At 40.6% G+C, this 22,897-nt stretch overlaps 2 protein-coding genes across 2 annotated transcripts in view; both read right to left on the reverse strand.

The window, feature by feature from the left end:
• mtcl1 (microtubule crosslinking factor 1) overlaps positions 1-12,321 on the reverse strand; it is a 74,537-nt gene extending 62,216 nt beyond the window's left edge. Inside the window, exons 1-3 of the mRNA XM_079651046.1 lie at positions 10,923-12,321; positions 6,803-7,027; positions 5,748-5,906 (exon numbers count right to left, since the gene is read on the reverse strand). Coding sequence (XP_079507172.1) covers positions 5,748-5,906; positions 6,803-7,027; positions 10,923-11,750 — 1,212 coding nt within the window. The 5' untranslated portion in view covers positions 11,751-12,321. The remainder of the gene's footprint in view (positions 1-5,747; positions 5,907-6,802; positions 7,028-10,922) is intronic.
• A 310-nt stretch (positions 12,322-12,631) lies between these two features.
• On the reverse strand, positions 12,632-21,473 carry rab12 (RAB12, member RAS oncogene family). Its single transcript, XM_079648355.1, has 6 exons — positions 21,058-21,473; positions 20,012-20,072; positions 18,101-18,239; positions 17,311-17,400; positions 15,981-16,085; positions 12,632-15,527 (listed from the first exon to the last, which is right to left on the reverse strand). The coding sequence occupies exons 1-6, from the start codon at positions 21,281-21,283 to the stop codon at positions 15,420-15,422; spliced, it is 729 nt and encodes a 242-aa protein (XP_079504481.1). The 5' UTR covers positions 21,284-21,473; the 3' UTR covers positions 12,632-15,419.
• Between the last annotated feature and the right edge of the window lie 1,424 nt (positions 21,474-22,897).

The following is a 22,897-nucleotide window of genomic DNA, read 5'->3' on the forward strand; positions in this document are numbered from 1 at the left end:
TTTTTCTCAGTTTTTGCAAATAGTATAATTGTTTCAGCCCATCTTTGTTTGTTTTTTGGTGCCGCTCAATACTAACCCTGATTTGTATTGAATATTTCTCTCCTTTTTATTATTTATGATGTTTTCCTGTATAATATCCGCCCCCGTTCGTATATAATGGAGGTGAATTGAGTTGTACTTATGGCACTAACAGAAGAAATGGCATTCGAAAAGTTCAATAACAATGCGGAAACAAAGTTACTATGTAATCTTTAGATTTTGCCGCTCTCATACCTCATTCACACCAACGCAACTCCGGTTCAAGCTCCGTGCTAGCTAGAGCTTTTCAGGTTCAGAACCGGTTCTTCGGTTTAGCTCTTGCTCTTTTCACACCGCCCAGAGTCCGACTGGTGCTGCGTCATTGCGTCATCGTTTGCGTCATGACGTAACCGTTTCCGTGCCTGCTTCATAAAGCCAAACTGCGCGGAAACCCCTCACAGTTCACACCAACAACAACAACAATGGCCGATTGTGCTCCAGCTTCCTCTGTACCTCCTGGAAGACCAGATTCCCAGTAGGTAGCTGGTCTCTTCAGTGGACCACTGCTGCTTGTTAAGTTTCTCCATCGTTGTGTACAAACTGGATAAAACGCCGGCTTTTTCTTGTTGATCCCGCCCCTGCCCCCGCCTCGACGTAAGCGTGATGTATGCGGTGCTTTTGCTCTGGCCGGACAATTTTTCGGTGCTTTAAACGAACCAGATTCCGGAGCTAAGAGGCTGCTTCGCTGCGGTGTGAACAGGAAAACCTGGTGCTTTTCAAGCTCCAGCTCCGAACCGGCCCTGAAACACCGTTGGTGTGAATGAGGTATCAGTGGACCTTTTTCTTTTTTCCCTGAAGAAGTAGTCCCTGTCCAAACTGTCTGCATGTCAAGATACCGCTAGATATGTTTTGTAATTTGGGTAACAAGTCCCTTTAAAGAGAATGACTGCCTATCAGTAAAGTAAGGGAACTTCACAGAGTAACCCTACACCTTTAAAATATGTTAGAAAATATTAAGAGAACCTTTTGGGCTGTTCATTGTTTGATGAGTTCATGATATCTCATTTCAGTTTGTCAACAAGCACGGCACAAAGCATTATCATTTTGCTGTAATGAAAGATGAACTCATCGGGAACAGAGGGCACCTAATAAATCACCTGCCGCTCCTGTTGACATTTCATTAGTTCCATCACATTACACATATCAGAGGTCCTTTCCCCTAATGTCAAAGGAATGAAAAGGTCTAGACCAATCACTGTTCGCCTTCATACTGACCACAACGAAGCAGCTATTTGCTCTATGAGTCTACAGTGTTTCAACAGAGGGTCCTGTCAACCAGGCCTGTTTAACATATATCTGAAACTGTGGATCTGTATCGCTCGCATCTGATTCAAACCATTCTCTGCCTCTTTGTCTTTTTCTCTCCAGCCCTCCCTTCCCATCAGAGAGTACCGACACACGCCAGGCTGTTTTGTAACAGGCCTTCTCTTCGGATTAATCCATGCAGGGGTGCCAATCTCTGAGCCAGAGTCCTGCTGTGCAGCCTCTGATAGCCGAGGACGGGCCGAGGGACAGGGAGGAGACGAGCTTTAATGCTCAGAGACATCTAAACTATCTGGGGTCCATTTTAACACTGTGGTGAAAGTCTTCTACAGGGCGAAGCTTTGTGTTCCTCAAACTATCTATCTATCTATCTATCTATCTATCTATCCATCTATCTATCTATCTATCTACCCATCTATCTATCTATCTATCTATCTATCTATCTATCCATCTATCTATATATCTATATACCCATCTATCCATCTATCTACCCATCTATCTATATATCTATATACACATCTATCTATCTATCTACCCATCTATCTATCTATCTACCCATCTATCTATCTATCTATCTATCTATCTATCTATCGATCTACCCATCTATCTATCTATCTACCCATCTATCTATCTATCTATCGATCTACCCATCTATCTATCTATCTACCCATCTATCTATCTATCTATCTATCTATCTATCTATCGATCTATCTATCTATCTATCCATCTATCTATCTACCCATCTATCTATCTATCTATCTATCTATCTATCCATCTATCTACCCATCCATCTATCTATCTATCGATCTATCTATCTATATATCCATCTATCTATCTACCCATCTATCTATATATCTATCTATCTATCTATCCATCTATCTACCCATCCATCTATCTATCTATCTATCCATCTATCTATCTACCCATCTATCTATCTATCTATCTATCTATCTATCCATCTATCTACCCATCCATCTATCTATCTATCGATCTATCTATCTATATATCCATCTATCTATCTACCCATCTATCTATCTATCTATCTATCTATCTATCCATCTATCTACCCATCCATCTATCTATCTATCGATCTATCTATCTATCTATCCATCTATCTATATATCTATATATCTATATACCCATCTATCTATCTATCTACCCATCTATCTATCTATCTATCTATCTATCTATCTATCTATCTATCTATCTATCTATCTATCCATCTATCTATCTACCCATCTATCTATCTATCTATCTATCTATCTATCTATCCATCTATCTACCCATCCATCTATCTATCTATCGATCTATCTATCTATATATCTATCTATCTATCTACCCATATATCTATTTATCTATATACCCATCCATCTATCTATCTATCGATCTATCTATCTATATACCCATCTATCTATCTACCCATATATCTATCTATCTATCTATCTATCTACCCATCTATCAATCTATCTATCTATCTACCCATATATATATCTATCTATCCATCTATCTATCCATCTATATATCCATCTATCCATCCATCCATCCATCCATCCATCCATCTATCCATCTATCCATCCATCTATCCATCTATCCATCCATCTATCTATCTATCTATCTATCTATCCATCTATCCATCCATCTATCTATCTATCTATCTATCTATCTATCTATCTATCTATCTATATATCTATCTATCCATCTATCTATCTATCTATCTATCTAAGAAGAAGACACAGAGGCCTCTGGTTGATTTCTAAAAACTAGTAGGAATCCCGAAGGAGTGAGTGATGCCGTTTGCTGCATCACATTACACCTGGGTCATAATTTACAAGGTCTTTTTAAAGCAGAAGAGGAAACGAACAGCCTTTTAGTCCAGTCGATCCACATTCTTATCATTAATCACGCTCCTTCCTTATCCTTTGTGGTTTGTCTCCGTGACTGAGACACTCCAAGGGCACGGGGCAGATTTTAACATTCATTCATTGAAATGCATCCCTCCTCAAATTACTGTAAATACTCTTATCGTCCTGTGAATGACATATTTTACAGGATTTAAAGACTTTTACTACATAGTGATTCAACTACGAGGATAACTACAGACAAATGAACTGGATTTCCGTGTAACAATACGAAGATATTGAGGTGCTGCAATTTAAATGCATGCCTCTGGTACGTAAGAAAGGGAGGAAGAGATTTTGGAATCAAAATGCAGATTCAGAGGCGGCTTGTGTTTTTCTAGGACAAACCTCGGGGGAACACAAAACCTGCAAATATTCGGAGCAGCCGCTCTCACAGCCTCTCCTTTTCACACCCTTGCCTGTTTCTCCGTGTAGAGAGTCTGTGTCATCCTGAGATTCTTTGTATCTCAGAAGTAAGGGTCTGGATCCACCACCAATACTGCAACACACGTTAAAGACCTGCTCATGTGAAGCATCCTCTCACCTCCACCTTAGTGTGCATTCATCGTTTTCTTCTGAAAGGTCACCGGTGTCAAGTGACGACAACAAAAACTGGAGCTTGCATTTGCTGCATTAGCTCGTCCGGACTACACATGGATTTTTCTGTCTTCGTTAGAGCATATGCAGCTCAGTAAGGGGATGATGAGTTGCCTTTGAAAACAATGTTGCAAACACAGACAGTTAAGGTCACGAGCTGCTTCAGAATATAGATTGTAAACCAGAGAAAGAGCTATTTAGAGAGGCATGTAACCGAGCACATATGGTGTCACTGTTGCACAAGCTGGGAATCAAACAGGCAGCATGTGTGACGACGGGTGAAAAAGAGACAGTGTCCCTGTTGTTGCCTAAAGAAAGGAAAAGCCTCGGCTCCATACTGACTGGGGCGGTATTAGCCTACTTTCCCTCGGCAGGCAGACGGTATGTTACCTGCTGATGTCAAAATCAATTTAGTGTAAGCAGCTAAACGCTGGCAGCCCTGAGAATAGCCTCTGCTCATCTTATTACCTGCAACCAGACCTAACTTCAATACACTCTCCACTGAGCAAAGTCAGGGTCACTGTGATGCAAAAGCTCATAGACAGAAGTCTGAATTCTGCAGCTACACTGTAAAAAGGTGTGAAAAATAACATTAGTAGCTCAAAATACAGCTATTTAATATCATGTTTAGCCTGAGACACAACGTGAAGTGTGTCTGTGTACCCAGAGCTAGAGTGTAATGGGTCTTCAGAATCAGAATACCTTTATTAGTCCCACAGAGGGGACATTTGCAGCGTTACAGCAGGAAAGAGCCACAGACAGCTTAGTGTTGCATATCTTACATGCGTTAAAAAAGTACTAAGTTTTAATATAATGAACAATATGCTAAAAAAAGATAAAAAGTGACATCATTTTCAAAAATACAGATAAAAATGCAGAAGGTAAATAAACAAGGCTTAAAATCTTTCTGACTCAATGTTAACATTCACTTCCATTCTGATAACATGAACCCAAGAAGAATGGGGGCTGTAGTTCCACAACTCCCAACATATTCATCAAATTGGAAATAAAATAGGAAAATTATAAAAGTGACCCAAAAACAAGAAAATGTACTCTTTTTAAAATTCAATTATCAGTACGTATTATGTAACTAAGGCTAAACATGTTTTTTGTTTTCCCTGAAACACTGATATTCTGATATATCCATTGAAGTAATAAGTTGTGTGGTGAAAACCTTTTGACTTACAGTCTATACAATGTTAAACTACATTTCATTTTCTTATAAAAAGCTGTGAAGGGGTAGGAAGGTTTCATGAAGTAGTACTGCAGCTCAAACTGAAGATTAATCAAAGTCTGGAAGCATCTAACGCACACTTTTATAGTGGAACTCTTCTGCCAGAATGACATAAGGATGTGTTCACATTGTTATCTGGCACTATTGAAAAGAGCAGTTGTTTTGAGCGGTCTGTCGAGGAGCGTTTAAGTGATTGATGAAATTATTTCACCGCAGCGGCCCTGCTGATCAGGCCGAAGATCACCACTAATAATCTCCTCGTTTATGTGCAGGTAGTTAAGAGGCAATAACAACAACAACAACAACAACAACAGCCTGTCACAGTAGACTGGAGATTTTCATCCTGTGCAAACAGCATAGTCAACAACATGATATAATCACATCCACCACAGTGGTCATAATCACTGCTTTCCTGATTAAACCACAACTCAGTGTCAAAGCTCTTCAACAGAAACACCCTTCATTCACAACTTGTACAAAATATATTCTCAATATGATTACTTGTTTGTGTATCTGACAATTCTTTAGATTTCTGCATTGCAACTGTACAAGACAACTAGCATCTATACAGATCAAACCCAGCCTTACTGTATGTGCATGTGAGCAAACGTTCCTCCCATGACCTTTCACAGCCTAGCATCAAAAAGCATCTCCATGTTCATTGTTCATCCTCTCACCTCTTTGGTCCTCTCGAACTCGTTTTGCAGAGCCTGTTTAGCGATCTCCACCTCGATGATTTTCTGCCGGAGCAGCTCGTTCTCATCCTCGGCTCGGCTGCGTTTGTCCTCCACGCTCTCCAGCTCGTTGTGCAAACGCACCGACACATCTTTGGCCACCTGAGATCACAGGGACAAAATGCTGAAGGATAAACACAGGCAGTGCAGAGACACAGAACAGAATGGATATATACATGTTTTATGATATGTGCCTTTAACACAAACAATATACTATTTGTTGCATGTATTTATATATCAAGCAGATATCACTTAATAAAACAGCCAAAAGTATTCAGCTGACTGACTACTGTACTAAACCATGTTAAAAGATTAGTCAAAAACGAATCTACTTTTGAGGCAACACAAGCAATTTGGAGACGTCTGCTTGGGACTTTTAATTAAATATTAAAGATTTAAAGATAAATATTATTCACCATAAGAAAATCTATCATTATTTGCAGAACTGAAACATTTGTCATGAAAAAGCATGACCACATTCCTATTAACAATTACATTTTCCACTTGGATTTATTGCACATAAACGATTCACTTGGAGCCAAATGTTTTCCCCACACTGAGAAGCTACTGTGAGTCATTACTCTAAGAAGATACATTTAATTATTCTGGGTCAGTGGAGAGCTTTAATGTCTTTAAGGTGCCGTTTTGTGTTATGTTCATCCTTTATTGTCCAATTAAGACTAAAGTTGTTCTTGTTTCACAGCAGCGCCATTTGTAACATCGACAACATTTATCATATTACAGATTACATTCACTGATGATACATGTTTAAGACCACACACACACACACACACACACACACACACACACACACACACACACACACACACACACACACACACACACACACACACACACACACACACACACACACACACACACACACACACACACACACACACACACACACACACACACACACACACACACACACACACACACACACACACACACACACACACACACACACACACACACACACACACACACACACACACCTTCAGGTCTTGCTCCAGGCTCCGCAGCAGCTCTCCGTCCACGTGTCCGGTCTGAGCGACCCGCAGGCTCTTCTGCTCCGCCTTCCTCAGCCGGTACTGCAGGATGCGGCAGTTCTTGTTGGAGCGGTCCAGGTCCCGGCGCAGCTCCTGCAGCTGGTACACCTCCTCCTCCAGGTAGCTGTCCCGCACCTCCTCCATCTCCGCCCGCAGCTCGTCCATTTCATCCTGAGACAGAGAGGAGCAGACACTTTAATACCACATCCACACTGAATTCATGGGTAATGATATCTAACATCATGTAGTTCATAGTTTTTCAAGCAAATGAAAGTTTGTATTCTTTGCTGCAGACAGTCCTGTTTTCATCATACTTTGCAAACAGATGCAAAAAAGGGTCAATAGGTTTAGACTTGGGTTTGTGTTTACATGACATATATACTTTTAGGTTATATCCCAATGAATCGTGTACTGTCCAATTACGAAAATACTTTAATGGTCAGATCAAGTCTGAAATTTGACTTGCATCACAGCAGCTCCATGTGTGACATCAACAGACAGATATCAAGACACAATACATGAAAAACAAACAAACATTTAACATAACAGCACAATCACTGAGAGAAAACATGCTCAAGACCCTTTAGCGTGCATTCGATCTGGGATTTAGCTCTGTGTTTCTGTAGCAACAAAACTTGTGTATGGACGCAAGAAAAAATACTTTTTAACAACTCCATACATTTATATTTGTGAAGCAGCTTTGGAGTTTAAGAAATACTTAACCAAATGTTCTAAATGAGTTTTTACCTGAGGGCAACTTCACAGAAGAGGCCTTAAGGACCAGCAACAGCTAAAGGGATATACTGTAAGGTTAGAAAGTGATCTGAATCCAGAAGTTAAATTATGAAACTTCCCCTCTAAGTCTTTGCTTCTTCATACTCGTAAATGATGCATTAAAAGAAGGTATTTTTTAAGGTGGCACCAGAAGAAGCTAATGAAGTGTCTAAACTGTTCAGCTGAGTTTGAATGTGCTCTCACTTTATATTTCATGGCAAACTGCCAGTTTGATTTGAATATTTTCTGTGTCAAAGTTTTGAATTGAGGTGCCTTTAGGTGACCAAATATGCTGTCCTCAAAAACCCAGCAATGTCATGGAAATGATTAAGTTTTAGACTACCATGGGCGAATGTGTTGTGTAAGAAGAAAGTCTGACCGACAGTGATGTTAGGAAAAAGCTCAGAGGGTCACACACCGAGCAACTGATGTAACAAGACAGGGTTTGTCAGAAATACTGATGAAATGTTCTGTGTTTCATCTTTCTTGAAGGTTTTTTTTGGACAAAGCTTCGGTGTTAAATCATTTTAAATAGTAAACAGGAAATGAAGATACTTCTCTGCTTCATTACAAAGTAACATGGTTTACAGTTTACACTTATGTATTAATCACAGCATAGGGGATTTTCTCAATTCAACAACATAAAAACCTTTCAGGCATAAAGCTATTAAAAAGGAAATGCAATATAATATACTTTTGTAGATTATACTCTCATACATACGAGCTCCAGTAATGCATGTACTCTCAGTGATGATGATGTAACATCGCTAGTTGGCTTTAAGCGTCTTATCTCTTGGATTGGATGTATTCACATGATGACCCATCGACATGAAACTACCCGGCATGATTGAGGGAAAGTAAAAAGGTTTATCTGTACTACTACGACAGTTTGTGCGTTATCCTCGAGGGTCTCAGTTTGCCTCCAACATGGGGAGGCTCGCGAGATTTCCCCTAGGAGGGAGATTCAAAGGGCTTGACTGGCACCTGATGAAAAGAAAATTGTATCCTGAAGAGGGGGGGGGGGGGGGGGGGGGGGAGTTTGAGTGAGAGTGTCAATTAATGAAAACTAAATCTATCCTCATTTGGGAAGGCACAGAGCACATTGTTATCTGAGGAGGACCCCGGAGGAAGGAGCTAATGTCCTCCAATCGATGTCCAGGTTAGCAGCAGAGCCAGAGGCAGAGATGCATCCTGGGAGCAGGTACATTCAGAGCATCACTGATGTTTACGGGGAGTGTGTACAGCGAGTCATCAGCGGTAATCGGTGGTCTCTTTAACAGGGGTAAGAGTAGATATCTTTATTGAGCAGCTGCTGTAATTCATTATTTTCCAGATTGATTTGTCATTATTTTTGCTCTGGGAAATGTCAAAGAAAATTTGAAAGGATTATCAGAATTTCTCACGAGTCACGACCAAAGGGGACGTCTTCATTTCAGTTTTTTTTTTTACCAACCAACGATAATCTCTTTGCTAACAAGGAAGGAAAAGAAAAGCCGTCAGTTTTAACATTTGATAAGGTAGACCTAGAGAACTTAAAGTCATGTTTTTATAAGAAAGTACTCAAAGATACCTCTCTTTTTTTATATGATAGGAGATGAATTATGTTTTTAGTTCAGGACAAGTTCCATCACTTCGATGTTAACCCTGCATATGTTCTTGATTCATCTCTTTTTCTTTCTATGAAAACTGTCAATCACAAGCTCATAGATCTGAGAGAAACATAATGGCATTTTTGTTATGAATATCCCACTGTCAAAACAACCATAGTACATTCACAAAAATATCAAATAGAGAATAATATCAAATATTTGCAGTTGAGAAGCTGGCAGTAATAGCTTCTGTTTCAACATTGATTCAAATTGATAACGAGAATAGTCTCTGGATAACTTTCAGTCAACGGACTACTCGATTTATCCCTAATCGTTACAACTCTTAAATAATTTGTAAGCAGCAGCCCCGACAATCAATGTCATGGTGTTTTGCAACCAAGCAGAGACAATAGGTTAAAATCCTCCTTATGAGGGGTCAAAATAAAATAAACATGTTTTTCAAGCAGCAGCTCTGACGTATAGCACATGTGGTGGGGACTCCCAGATATTTTATTCCTTGGGGGGGATGGGGGAGGTAGAGGAGTTCACCTCAGCGTCCCAGCTGGCAGACTGACAGGCAGGCGGGTGTTTGAACCCCACACACACATGAGACATCTGACTGTTATCAAGTCCTGTGGGATAAAGCCATTACAGCCAGAGCCAGTAAAGCTGATTAACTCTCTTGTGTTTGCACCGGGCCGCAGAGAGACACAGACATGCGTGATCAAGTTTGGAATAATACTCGGAGCAACATGCAAATAAACCGTCTGAAAAAAAGAATCTGCGAGATTTGTTTGCCGCATTATGTGTTTGCTTCCCCTCCCCAACTTAAGGGGATAGCCTACTTAAAGGAGGGGGAGGGGGATCCCGAATGAGATCTTCAAACGGGCTCTTCATGCAATATGTCAAAAATAACGATGTTGGAAAACATAGCAACGATTAACTGCATCCATGAGGACAATTTATTCACATCGTTACGGGAGATGATGTTCTCTCTGTGGCCCAGATACAAATTGAGGAGGGGGGCTTGGGCAAAAAATGTTCAGTCAGAACAGACTTTGGTGACTTGACAGCAATACACTTTCAAAAAGGAAAGTCTAAGAAAAAGCCAGGGAGAAGCCATTTTCAATAAAACACCCATCAATAAAGGTCAAACCCACAGGGGAGGGTAAAAGCCGACATGATGGATGGAGAGTCGACACAGGGGCATGATGGGGATGGCAGCTGATGCGTTTAGATTTTAATAATTTATACACTTCTTAGAATATGCTTTGAATAAGTGAGCAGGTGAAAGTTGCTCAAGGACACTATCAAAACAGGTGATGGTGGGGATTGAACCCTCAACTGCATGCTGTTGAAAAAAATGACAGCTGTGGGAAACAGATGCTTCTGGAGTAGGGATTAAATAAAACTGCAACTGAAAGAAGGGTCTTTTTGGATTTTGTGTTAATATAAAAACATATATGCAATAATTAAACATAGTAGCCCTATCACACTTTATGATACACTTTCTGTTGTCCACCTGGATGAGTATTTTTGTAAATAGTAATTTTCCATGTTTCTCTTTAAGATTTCATGCATGCCAAATAATGCATATGTTGCTATGTTTTGCTCTTTACTCTTGCTGCAAGGTTGTAATTGTCCCCTCTGTGGGATGAATAAAGGTATTATGAGTCTGGTAACTTGAGATATGATCACCATACCTTGAGGTAGTCGTTTTCGGATCGCAGGTCCTCCACCTCCCGCAGCAGGTCCTCCTCGGTAACATCCTTGGCGGCTGGCAGTCTGAGTTGTGCGGCTGATGAAGATGAGGAGGGTTTCTCCTGCCGGTGTTTCTCTCCGTGCTGAGCCTGAGACATGCTTCCCTTGGCGGCGGAAGCCTCGGTTGTGCGCGGTGTAGCTTCGGTCGCCTCTTCCCGCAACGGATTATCCCCTCCCATCTGATCCCGGTCACTTGAGCCGGTCCCGGACTCAGCGTCGCTACTAGCGGCTGCTGCCTGCCTCTGCTCGTCGGACAGCGGCTCGGAGGGGCAGTCCGACAGGTCCGAGCTGCTGTCCGTTTGGTTGACCAGAACCAAATGCGCACCGGTCGGTACCCGGATTGGAGATCCATGGCTTAGAGGCCCCGGAGAGGAGGCTAGTTTCCCCCTCTTCCCTTTAGAGAGGACCGGACTGCCGCTGGCACTGTCCGGTTTGATGCTGGCGGTTTTGGGCTCGGCTGCCGCATGCTGGGACACCTTTGAGGGCTTTCTCGCCACAGGAGACCTGGTGTTACTTTTCAGCGGGGATGGTTTCTCCTTCGCCCCGGACGGGCTGCGTCTGGAGATGCGGTTCGGATGCACCAAGGGCAGCGAGGCGGACTGCTTGCTGAGTTTGGGGGATTTGGGTACGATGGCAGGTGGTTTGGGGGAACGGGGGTGCACATCCTTTAGGAAAGGTCTGGCCGGGGAAGGCGCTCGGTTCAATCTCTTCTTCTCCAACTGGTGGTTCTGCGGTTTGGTGTCGCTGCCAGAGCCATTGGAGCTCTCCATTATACACCGACACCGAGACGATCAATCCACAGCACCGCGGAAAAGCTCTGACATGAGACAGCAGAAAGACACCCAGGTTGCTCTACCTTCTTCCTCCTAGTGCGCATCCTGCAATGTGCTGGACGTTCTTTTTTACTCCATCTCGTTAGCATTCACCAGGTTGTCATTGTAGTCCTTGGAGGAAACGCTGCAACAAGGAAAGGGGATTACTGGGACGGAGGTGGATGAGACAGGTTGCATCTGCAGATTTAGAAAGGAAAGAGTGTTTGTAGTAAGCCTACATCTCTTTTGCCTCCACAGATCGAGTCTCCATCACTGTTACACCGGGCTGTGAGTGCTGGGCCCCCGTCTCTCGTACCCCTCTCACTCCTTCCTATCTGACATGTAAGAACTGCAATCGCTGCGGTGTGAGGATCGACGCCCGTGATTTTCTGCGGGGCGCATGCGCTGCTCCAAGCACACCCCCTGGTTTTCTATGGGACCAGGCGGGACCAGGTCGGCACGCTTTGGTGCGCATGCCCTAATGACACGCACTCTATTGGCTATTACTGAACACCTACAGTCGGTTGAAAGACGGATTAAGGAGACACAACACTGAGCTCTTCCTGTGGGAAATCTTATACTTAAAACGTCTAAAAAGCTCATTGAATAAATTGCATTATCCCTAATAGGCTACTCCAATCTAAAATATGTTAAAGGTAAACACCACGTTTGCAGCATATTGGTAGCCAAAAAGTGAAAGAAATGTCAATAAAACTAATAAAATGTCTTTGTTCCTGAAATCCACACAAGCATCCCTGAGACGCCACAAATTGCACTTCTGCGTTAAGACCATAGACTGCCCATATACACACAAAGTCACAGAAAAGAAAAAGCCATAATCTGGTAATAAATATAGATATCTTTAATTGCATTTTTCATTAGTTCAAGAATGCCACAAGTTATAAATACCACAAATCTGCTTTAAACATGCCAAAACTTTTCAAAGACTTACAACATGTTTTTAATACAAAGTACAGTCTTTCCATCTTAAAAGGATACACATTTCAAATTAAAAGCATTTCTTCAAATGTATATCTAAAACACTGAGTAGTATAAGGCTTGGCTATTCAAAACAAAGACCACAGGGTTAGTGCCAAAGGCTAAAAGTCACGAAGGGGGCAAATAAAAGGTTTTATTCCAGAAAACAAACTCAAAAGAAGTAACGACAATTGCAAAGTTACAAACAATTTGTATGTATGCTGGCTGATAAACTTGGGGTTAGGGTTAACTGTCTTGGTATGAACATGTTCATTTGTTAGGATATATAATGTGCCATTTAAGCCCACATAAGCTTGACTTTAATACAAAAAAATTAAATCATCAAAAAGAACCAACAAGTCAGTTTAGGTCAGGGGTGTCAAACTCAATTTCATCGCGGGCCACATTCGCATTATGGTTGCACTCAAAGGGCCGGTTGTAACTTCAAGACTATATCAAAATACATATATAAATGTTTAATATATAAAATAATGTATTATATAAATTGGATTGCATTGGATTATTATCGGATAGGGTAATAACTTCATAATTAACTACGTCTGAAAGCAGAAGTCTCGGGCAAATAATTGCAAGTCTCTTCAGTGAGAAGGTCACAAAATGATTTAAAGAGAAAAGCAAAATTCTGGAAAAAAAAGTCAAAATAAAAAAAGAAGTGACATTTGGAAAAAAAAGTCAAATTTTGAAGAAACAGTCAAATTCTGAGAAAAAAGTCCAATTTGAGATGCATTGTGGGAGATGTAGTTTGTGGGCAACGTGCTTCTGTAAATCGGCATGTAACCGTATAATAAACGCATTATATTTTTTTTCATGAAGTGAAGTCACGGGCCGGATTTGGCCACCGGGCCTTGAGTTTGACACCCCTGGTTTAAATCAGGTCCTTTGAACGGTCGTGTTCTTCCTCACCTTCAGACTTTCCTCAGCTTTTCACTTCCACATAGACAACAAGACTTGGTGCTACAATATTGCATTAATTAAAAAAGACGGAAGAATTCAATGTCAACTAATCTCTATGAAAACAGGAAGGCTCGCCATGCATAGCTTTGTATATTTGAAAAGGAACACACGCCCATACTGTTATGTAACAAACTTCCAAATCATAAATTAAAAACATCTGACCCCTTCTTAAAAACAAAAACATCCCATTTTCAAACAGGATACTTGAAGAGTCTCTTTATAAATGTGTTGAAACTTGAATCACATCTACACTCACTAAAAGCCTGTCAAAATGTGCAGATATGAGCCAGCAACGTTTCCTGAGTCCCTCAAATATTAAACAAACTCTCCGAGACTTATTCCACCCAGAAAAAGGAGACAATCTTCTCTAATCTGTATCTGAAATCTGAGTAAAAATAAAACACTTGGCAATATTAGTAACAAAACAAAGGCTAAAACCATGTTTGTGTCTATCAGCTTTTACTGTTTCTACTCCCTCTAAAAAGCCAGTTACAAACAAGGATAATGCCCTTGTAAAAACACCAATCCCTCAAAGACTACATTACCCATCTCTCCTTGCAAACTCCATTCCACCTTATCAGTGTAGAGGAGTTCAGATCAGAACGACCACTACCAAGGCAAAATCCATCTTTACTAAACTACAAGTTGTGCACTTTTTTCTGCATGTGATCTTAGCTAAGATGGACTGTAGTGCACTTTTTTCTGCATGTTAGCTAAGATGGACTGTAGTGCAAAACAATTTATACAAATGTGAAATGAGCCGTTCCAGCCACTTTAACACTTTTAAGGCAAAAAGGAATACGAACTGATATGATCCACCTCCACACAACCACCTACTGCTGGTTACAGAAATCTGCAGCTTGTCCAGTCATTACAGCAACACGCCATATTTACATCATGTGCTTTTGTTTACCCCAAGTCAACTCGTTACTTGGTGATTAGAAACTTTTAGTGCCAGTACAAAATGACTGAACCTAACCCCAGAACTTTAAACTAAGATGAAGAGACGCAAGATATCCCTTTTCTGTTAGCTAGAAGATGTAGAAATACAAGACCTTCTGGGCAACTTAGGCAAATTTAGTGTACACTATATGTAATGAGTAACAGGAAGCTGTAAGGCCCTCAATCATCACCCTCTTGTAAAATGTGCAACTGCTACCAGAGGGCTCTCTACCTCGAAGGAACCTGCGGGGAACAGCTAGCGGTCCGAGGAATGAGGTAGTCTGGGTCAAGTGTAGACAGAAGGGGGTGGTAGTAAATAGAGTGCCTAATTGTTAGTGTACTTCATCTCATAGTGTACGAAACAGGAGAAGAAAATATAATAGCGTTTGTTGAGAGAGGGGTCCATGCATCTTACATCAGCAATCAATCATTCCTAACTGCTGCTGTTTGCTGCCCCCTGGTGGCCAGGTTGGTACTCTGCGTGTGTGTGGTTTGTGTGGTGTGTGTGTGTGTGTGTGTGTGTGTGTGTGTGTGTGTGTGTGTGTGTGTGTGTGTGTGTGTGTGTGTGTGTGTGTGTGTGTGTGTGTGTGTGTGTGTGTGTGTGTGTGTGTGTGTGTGTGTGTGTGTGTGTGTGTGTGTGTGTGTGTGTGTGTGTGTGTGTGTGTGTGTGTGTGTGTGTGTGTGTGTGTGTGTGTGTGTGTGTGTGTAGGATAGGGGACCACTCTGACTCTCTCAGCAACAGCGCATGCGAGGAGGCGGTAACTCCGGTGGCACATCCGGCTCAGGCTGCAGAGACAGGATGCTGTTGGAAAGCTCCATGTTGGAAACTTCCAGAGGCATCTGTTGTATCAGGAAGAAGGAGACACGCCAGGAGACAAAGGGTTAATGCAGGGAATGTCAGTTATTATGTGCAAAGGCTTAATAAGCCTCAATTTGTAGGAATGAAAGATAAGAAGCTTCTAGAAGCAATAGAATCAGTGCCTCTTGATAATAATCGGTATGATCATAAAGAAATAGGGCGATAATGATGCAGACGACGAGGTGTTGAACTAGGGGGTTAAGAGAGCTTATCGTAAAACAACATTAGCCAGTATTATAAGCTGGTATAAGCTTTTCACATATATAAATAAAGTGACAAGATACGGCTGTACAGAAATGTTAAAACTGTCCTTTTTCTGCACAAATCTTCAATAACTAATTTGAAGCATATTTACATGTGTCGATGTTATGCGCCCTACTCACATGCATAACATAGTTTCATTGTTACCAGATTTTCACTGAAAACACACCAACCTTGCTGAGGATGTCATCCACCAGCTTCAGGAAGATCTCGTCCACATTGAAATTATCCTTTGCACTAGCTTCGCAGAAGCGCATTCCACTTATTCTAGAGCAAAACTGCAAAACAAATAGATTACAATTAGCTCCAGGTCAGCGAAGAACAAGTGAATCGGGAGCAGAAATGAGGCTGAACAACACAACTGAAGATGATTTGCTCTAAACTTAATAGTACAATTGGATAAACTTCTAAATCACATGCTTGAATCAACTGGTACGATGCATATGTGACCTGCTCTATCGAAATCAGTCGCATTGACCAAAAGACAGATTTTGAGTTGTATAAACTGCTGGAAAGAGGATATTCCTAGCTTTCTAATGATGTCAGGATTGTTTTTGTTCTCCAAATATTAAGCGAAATATGTCACATTATATAATGACTTTCACCGAGTCATCATTTTGAGAAAAAGGCCTTCAAAGTTTCCTCTTCTCTGGAATCCATCGATCTGATTGGTTATTAGCAAATGGTCAAAATACTACGGAGGGAAGATATTTTCGTTTGGATTACTGGTCTGGGGGAAGCTCGCGAGTGTGTGTGTGTGTTTGTGTAATTTTGTGTTTGTGTGTATTGTGTTTGTTTCCCGGGGAAAACCCTCAGGAGAAACACCGGCTGTTGTTATGCCTGCTGTGACGTTAAATTATTCCGTTCTCCGCTTGTAATTATGCCGTTACAAGCTTCAAAGCTGTATTTATCATCTGAATTTGCCGAAACATGTTTAATATTCTGAAAGCCAAGAGACTTTGTTTAATTGAAATCAGATGAAAACAAACTGTAACGGACCCTGCCGTGTTATTTATGATTACTCTACGCCTTACATTCATAATGTCAGCCGGAGGGAGGGGGGGGCAGCGCTGCGGAAGAGCATATTGCTTGTCATCTTCCCTTTACCAGCTTAAAGAATGTATTTATCGTGTGAGTTTGGAAATAAAAGTTTAATATTCTGAAAGCCAAGACTTTGTTTGTTTAAAATCAAACAAAACACCCGAACCCCGAAAAAATAGTTTTTTACGCAAATCCACGTTTATTTTGAAATCAGCCGTTGCGACTTCCGACTGATTTCGATAGAGCGGGTCACATATGATATCTGTTTGAGGGGTATTCAGTGCTATCAGTCCTTGGGCATATTGAAAGCATCTATCTGCCCTACATTCTGCATCATTTGTTTGCTTATTCCCCTAAACTTTAAAGACGTTCTGCTTGTAATACCTGTTTTATCTATTGTTCGTCTTACTACACCTTCTATTAGGTCATTTGAGCATAAGAGCATTAGGTTGTTGAACTCACCCTCTCTCCCTGCTGTCTGGAGATGATACGATCCGCCTCACAGTCCAGCTTGTTCCCGACCAGGAGGAGCTCTGCTTCCTCTGAGGCGTACTGACACCAAACAGACAGGAAAGAGATAAAAACGTCAGGGCTTCATCAGATTCACATTTCATAAAGTCCAACCTGATTACTGCGATGGAATGTGTTCGGCATAGTGGCACCTTTAATATTGGATTTACAGTTTTGCCATTACAGCGGAATTAGAACATGAGGTTGATATTAAAACATTATTTTTTTAAATGTTCTTACACCAGCATGTAAGCAGTGTGATCTGGCAACATAACTTGGCAAATATAATTTACATGTTGGCCAAAATACCAATAAAGTTTGACTATGAGGACAGAGATTGCTCCAACCTTTGATCTACAGGAGGGACATGCAATGAATATTAAATATAAAAAAAGAGATATTACAGTGTCAGGAGTCGTCACATGTACCAACTCATATCAAATGAATACATTCAAGCCATTAGGAAAATCATTTCTGCCAATTGACACTAAAGTAATACATTGAACACGCCTATACACAAAGGCATTATAAGTTAACTTATCTAACGGTAAAAAAGTCCTTCACAGCACATTTCCTGGTCACAATTGCTAGAATAATAACGTTTACACTATCTCAATTATTTATGCAAGGTTAAACACTTGTTTGTTTGGCTTATAACAATGGCACTAGAACACACTCAAGGACAAGAAGGAAGAACAAGAAAGAAGAGGCATATTTCATCTTATTCCAGCTTTCTCTTTACCTTGTCTATCATTTTCATCCATTTGGGCAGGTCCTCGAAGGTCTCCTGCTTTGTGATATCGTACACTAGCACTATTCCCTTGGCTCCTCGGTAGTAGGCGGAGGTGATGCTGTTGAATCTCTCCTGGCCAGCAGTGTCCCTGCACGACACAAAATGACATTTGTTTTAAAAAGATCCAACAACAAATGGTGGAAGAGGAATCAATTTCGTGAAATGTCAAATCTACGTGTTACCCTCTCTACCCCTACATCTCAGTTTAACCCACCCTTCTTGTATTGATAAGCAGTACGTTTATATTCCTATCTATCAATGGTTTACAACTCATTATAATGTAAGCACATGTAAGTGTTAATTGTTGTATTTGTCAAACACTACAAACTCTTGTTGTCAGCCATAAGGGCAGGACTATATAAAAACAAATGAAAATAACTTACAGCTACATTATAGTGTGTTTACCGATACCATTTGGTTAATGTTAATATACTGCATGTATGCTATTTGTGGTACGTAAAATCAAAATAACATTGTTAGACAATAGCAGCTTTTATAGGCTGATCAAGATGACAAAAATAACTACAGGCACTTGAAATGAAAGCAGACTTACTATTAACATTAACAACATAATAAGATCTTGTTACATTTGAACAACTTATAGATTCATTCAAGCTTTCTGTTATGTTTCAGCTGATGATCAGACTCAGGTTTAGCAGCACAATAAGCAGGTTGAGCTGCACGCACCAACAGAGCAGTGTTACTGTACCTTCAGTGGTTCCCTTTGTGAGTCACAGTCAGGCTTATGAGCAGAGCAGCGGACAGAGACACAGCAGCACATGGCGGTCAGGTTAAGGCATGGACATGATGAAGCTTGATGTGAGCAGTTCAATGTGACAGACAAGACACATTGAGGACGGTCCTCTAGAGCGGACAGGTCGCAGGGTGGGAAGAGGAACGAGGGGAAACGGGAGGAGGTAAAGGGTGGATGACGTGATGTGGAGGGGGGATGGATGGGTGTTAGTGAAGAGGACAGATGCATTAGGGAAATAAGCGATTGGGTTTGAGGCCAACATTTGTGCACACACGCAGTTCAGTCATGCACTCAGTCAGCACTTTCATAACTACCTTGTGGCATGTTTGGAAAAAAATACAAGACATGCGTTTATAATTGCATAATTTTGAATTTATACTGTAAATGTATAATGTTGCTGCCCTTACAAAGTGTGCTTTGGATACAGTATGCATTTGTCATTACTTTGTTATCGCCCCGTGAACTTTCACACTCTTATGCGTCTGCTGCGCAAAGGATTATGGGTCAGAGTTGCCAGGTGATCTGCTATTCCTTTATAGCAGCCAGCAAGTACCTTTATCAGGAGGTCATTTAACATACAGTGTCTGCATGCACAGCAAACCACCAATCACAATCAAATCTCCAAAGCAAACGGACCCGGTGATTAAAGGTAAAAGCACTGAATAAAGTAGTTTCATGTGTTTCTCCAGTTCGGCGCTGCTAACCGAGCTAGCTCAGCTTGTTGCTCTGATAACTTAAGATCCAGACTAAAATCCTTCATCTGGTTAAATATAGTTAAAAAAATACCAATTGTATAGCATTAAAGTTCAAGATAGGATGGTTTGCGAATTGCGAAAAAAAAAGAAGGTATTTTCTTCAATTCCTGTATGTTTTCATATCGCAGGGGGGGGGAAAATCGTAATGTCAGTTTTTTCCAATATCGTGCAGCCCTACATGCAATCATATCATTTGTAGGAAATCTTACTTTGATATGCACTATGTACAGTACAAAGCTGAAGGGCAGGAGTAATTGTTTGTTAGAGCAGCTTGCAGGGTGATAGGACAGACACAGGAAGTGAACCATGCAGAGGACTAAAGGAGTTGGGGACTTCTGGGGAATTACTCACCATATCTGTAGTCTGATCTTCTTCCCTCTCAGCTCCACGGTCTTGATTTTGAAGTCAACTCCTATGAGAGGAAACAGAAACACACTTGAGGATATGTACAAGTTCCAGCATTTCCTGTGTTATTTTCTGTCTATTTGTTGGTTGGTTTAAGATATTTGACTTCCCTCCTTTGCTTTATGTCTGGTTGAATCCTATGTTTTTTTAAATGTTAATTTGTGATCAAAATAAAATGCTATTAGTGACAAGTTGTATTACAGGAATGACAAGGCACAAAATGGAGCTCTGCCACAGCAGCTGCTCTTGTGTGACTATTTTGGGATTGGACACTATGACTGACTGTTGTTTGGTCACAGGACTTTTTAGCCAATTACACATGTTCAGGGTTTTATGTATTTAAGCTGGCAGCATCCATAACCATGCAACATTAAATTGTCACAAGGCACTCTTGTTTTCTTTCTTTTTAATAACTCAAATAAAGAGATCATGTGTTTTATGTAGGACAACTGTAATTGTATAAATAAAATGGAAAAATGGCTGTACAGTAATGGAAATGGCCTTTAATTAAAGCCCTTATTGGAACAAAACTATACCCTTATTTATTTAAATATAACCAAACAGGCTCACCACCAGCAGTATATTAAGTTAACTAATTACTGGACAGCTGCAGATGCTATCTAAGAACTAAGTTACCAAGCCTCCCCTGCTATGTTGGGCTTTAAAATCCTTGATATACATCCCCTGTAACAGCCTAGTAAATGCAAAAAAACATAAAATTATTCAAAGCATGTAACATGTATGTCTAGTTGATTAATTGCAACAGTTTTAGCTATGACAGCTTTGTTAGCTACAATAGTGTTGTTGTTACCGTTAGCTTAAGTTAGCTAGCTATAGCGTCTAGTATAATCTATATTCAGTCCAGTTACACAGAAAAGTAGTCAACAATATGTGTATAATGCCCAGCCCATGCTGGTTTAAGAACATTTCCTCCAGTAAGTAGACTGCGCCCTGTCAAACAAAGTTGACAAAAACACGTCTCCTGTCCTCACCTACGGTCGACTTGCAAGCTTCACAGAAAGTGTCATCGGTAAATCTCTCCATGATGCTGGTTTTACCGACACCACGGGAGCCAATAATGATAATTTGAAGTTTAAAATCAGCGGGTCTGGGAGGCATCTTCCTGCGGCGCGACTGAGCCCCCATGGCCGGGGAAGAGTTCGCGGATCCCCCGCCACCACCAGCGGCCCTCCGCGGTATGTCATATCTGGAATCCATCACTTATTCCACATTTGTAACTACAGGGAATAAACTAACAAACGCTCCTAAAGAGAGAGAGACAACCGAAACAATTCTTCTATTTCCAACTTTCTTTTGTTTTACAAGGAGTTTGTGAAAGTTTGTCTCTCGCGGACAGTTGTTGTTGTTCAGCCATTAGAGACCGCAACCGTCATGACGTCATTGACCACATTACCCCACACTTCCGGTTCCGCCGCTCCTCTGCAGGCTTCTAACTTATTATTTTATAATGTAACAATTATTCAAGTGTTTTAAAACCAAATTAGATATGAGGAAGCCAGTAAACAGGAAACCAACTCGAATTTATCCAGATCACTCCTGAAAGTGACCTACACACAATTCTATAATTCGGTGGAGTTTAATTAGTTGTTTGGCCCCTTGTTTGGCAAAACAGTAGTGACGGCCACCTTGGTGTCGTGTGTAATTGTGCGAGACCAGAGATGAAGTTCATTGAGCGGTTTCACATAAAAACAGTCTTACTTCACAGTTTTACTGCAAAACTTTTTTTTAAATTGACAAACATCATATGTGTAAATCGTGGCACAATTCAAACGGGATCGAAAGATAACTTTTCTCTCGCCATTGACTTCAATACATAATTTTTTCAAGGGAGGGACTTCGCCTAATCTAGTGGTTTTCAAACTATGGGGCGCGACCCCTGGTGGGATTATAGTTGGATCTTTGTATTTTATTATTATTAGCAGAGAACATTTAATGTTTTTACAACAATATACAATGAATCCTGCCAATATAAATGGGAAATGGGGGGGCCCGAAAATATTTCCAATTACCCAAGGGGGGCCCGACTGAAAAAGTTTTGGGAACCACTGCATTAAACTAAAGAAGACCTGAAACTATAAACAGTTGTGTGCCAAAAAATGAAAGGATTTTTATGACCATTGCTTCTCAGGTGTCATGAACTTATTTGATTCTGCTCTGACAATTGTAAAGGTATGCCCATTGTTTCATCCAGTGTTTAACGTGTGTCTAAAATTATGCAAGTTGTGGGCTGTTCAATCTTTAGTCAGATTTTGCCATTAAGTCAGATTTTTAAAAACAGTCAGACAACAGGCCGATATTCTATAGAGCAATGCTCAAGAGAGTGAATCGGTCAAAACAAAACAAGTGATAGTAGACATGTATTTAAATAATTAAAATACATACAAATTTAAGCTCCACTGGCAAAACAATGGAATACGAAATAATACAAAGTCTAAATAGAATTCAAGTGTTCTGTAAGATGTAAACTATACAAATATTGCAAAAATAATAATACAAATGCTGAATATATATAAAGTGCAGTATGTAACTGTATGTCTCTGTATGTACACTTTTAGGGGATTATATTGGCAGTGACAGATTATATGTTGCCCATATAAGTATCAATATATTTTAAATGGGGCATAGAAATCTGTAGAAACATAATCTATAATGGAAGAAGCAGATGTGTTGCTGTCACAAGGCTATTTAAACAGTAGGATTAATATAATGGCTGTGCATTTGGTTTCAATGTACCTATTGTTTTATTTATTTTTGTTTATTCTTCCACCTGCAGTTGTTCACCTAACATTGTTTGGTTGCCTGCTATGTCGT

Source organism: Notothenia rossii (genome assembly GCF_949606895.1).
Source record: "Notothenia rossii genome assembly, chromosome: 9".
Taxonomy (NCBI): domain Eukaryota; kingdom Metazoa; phylum Chordata; class Actinopteri; order Perciformes; family Nototheniidae; genus Notothenia; species Notothenia rossii.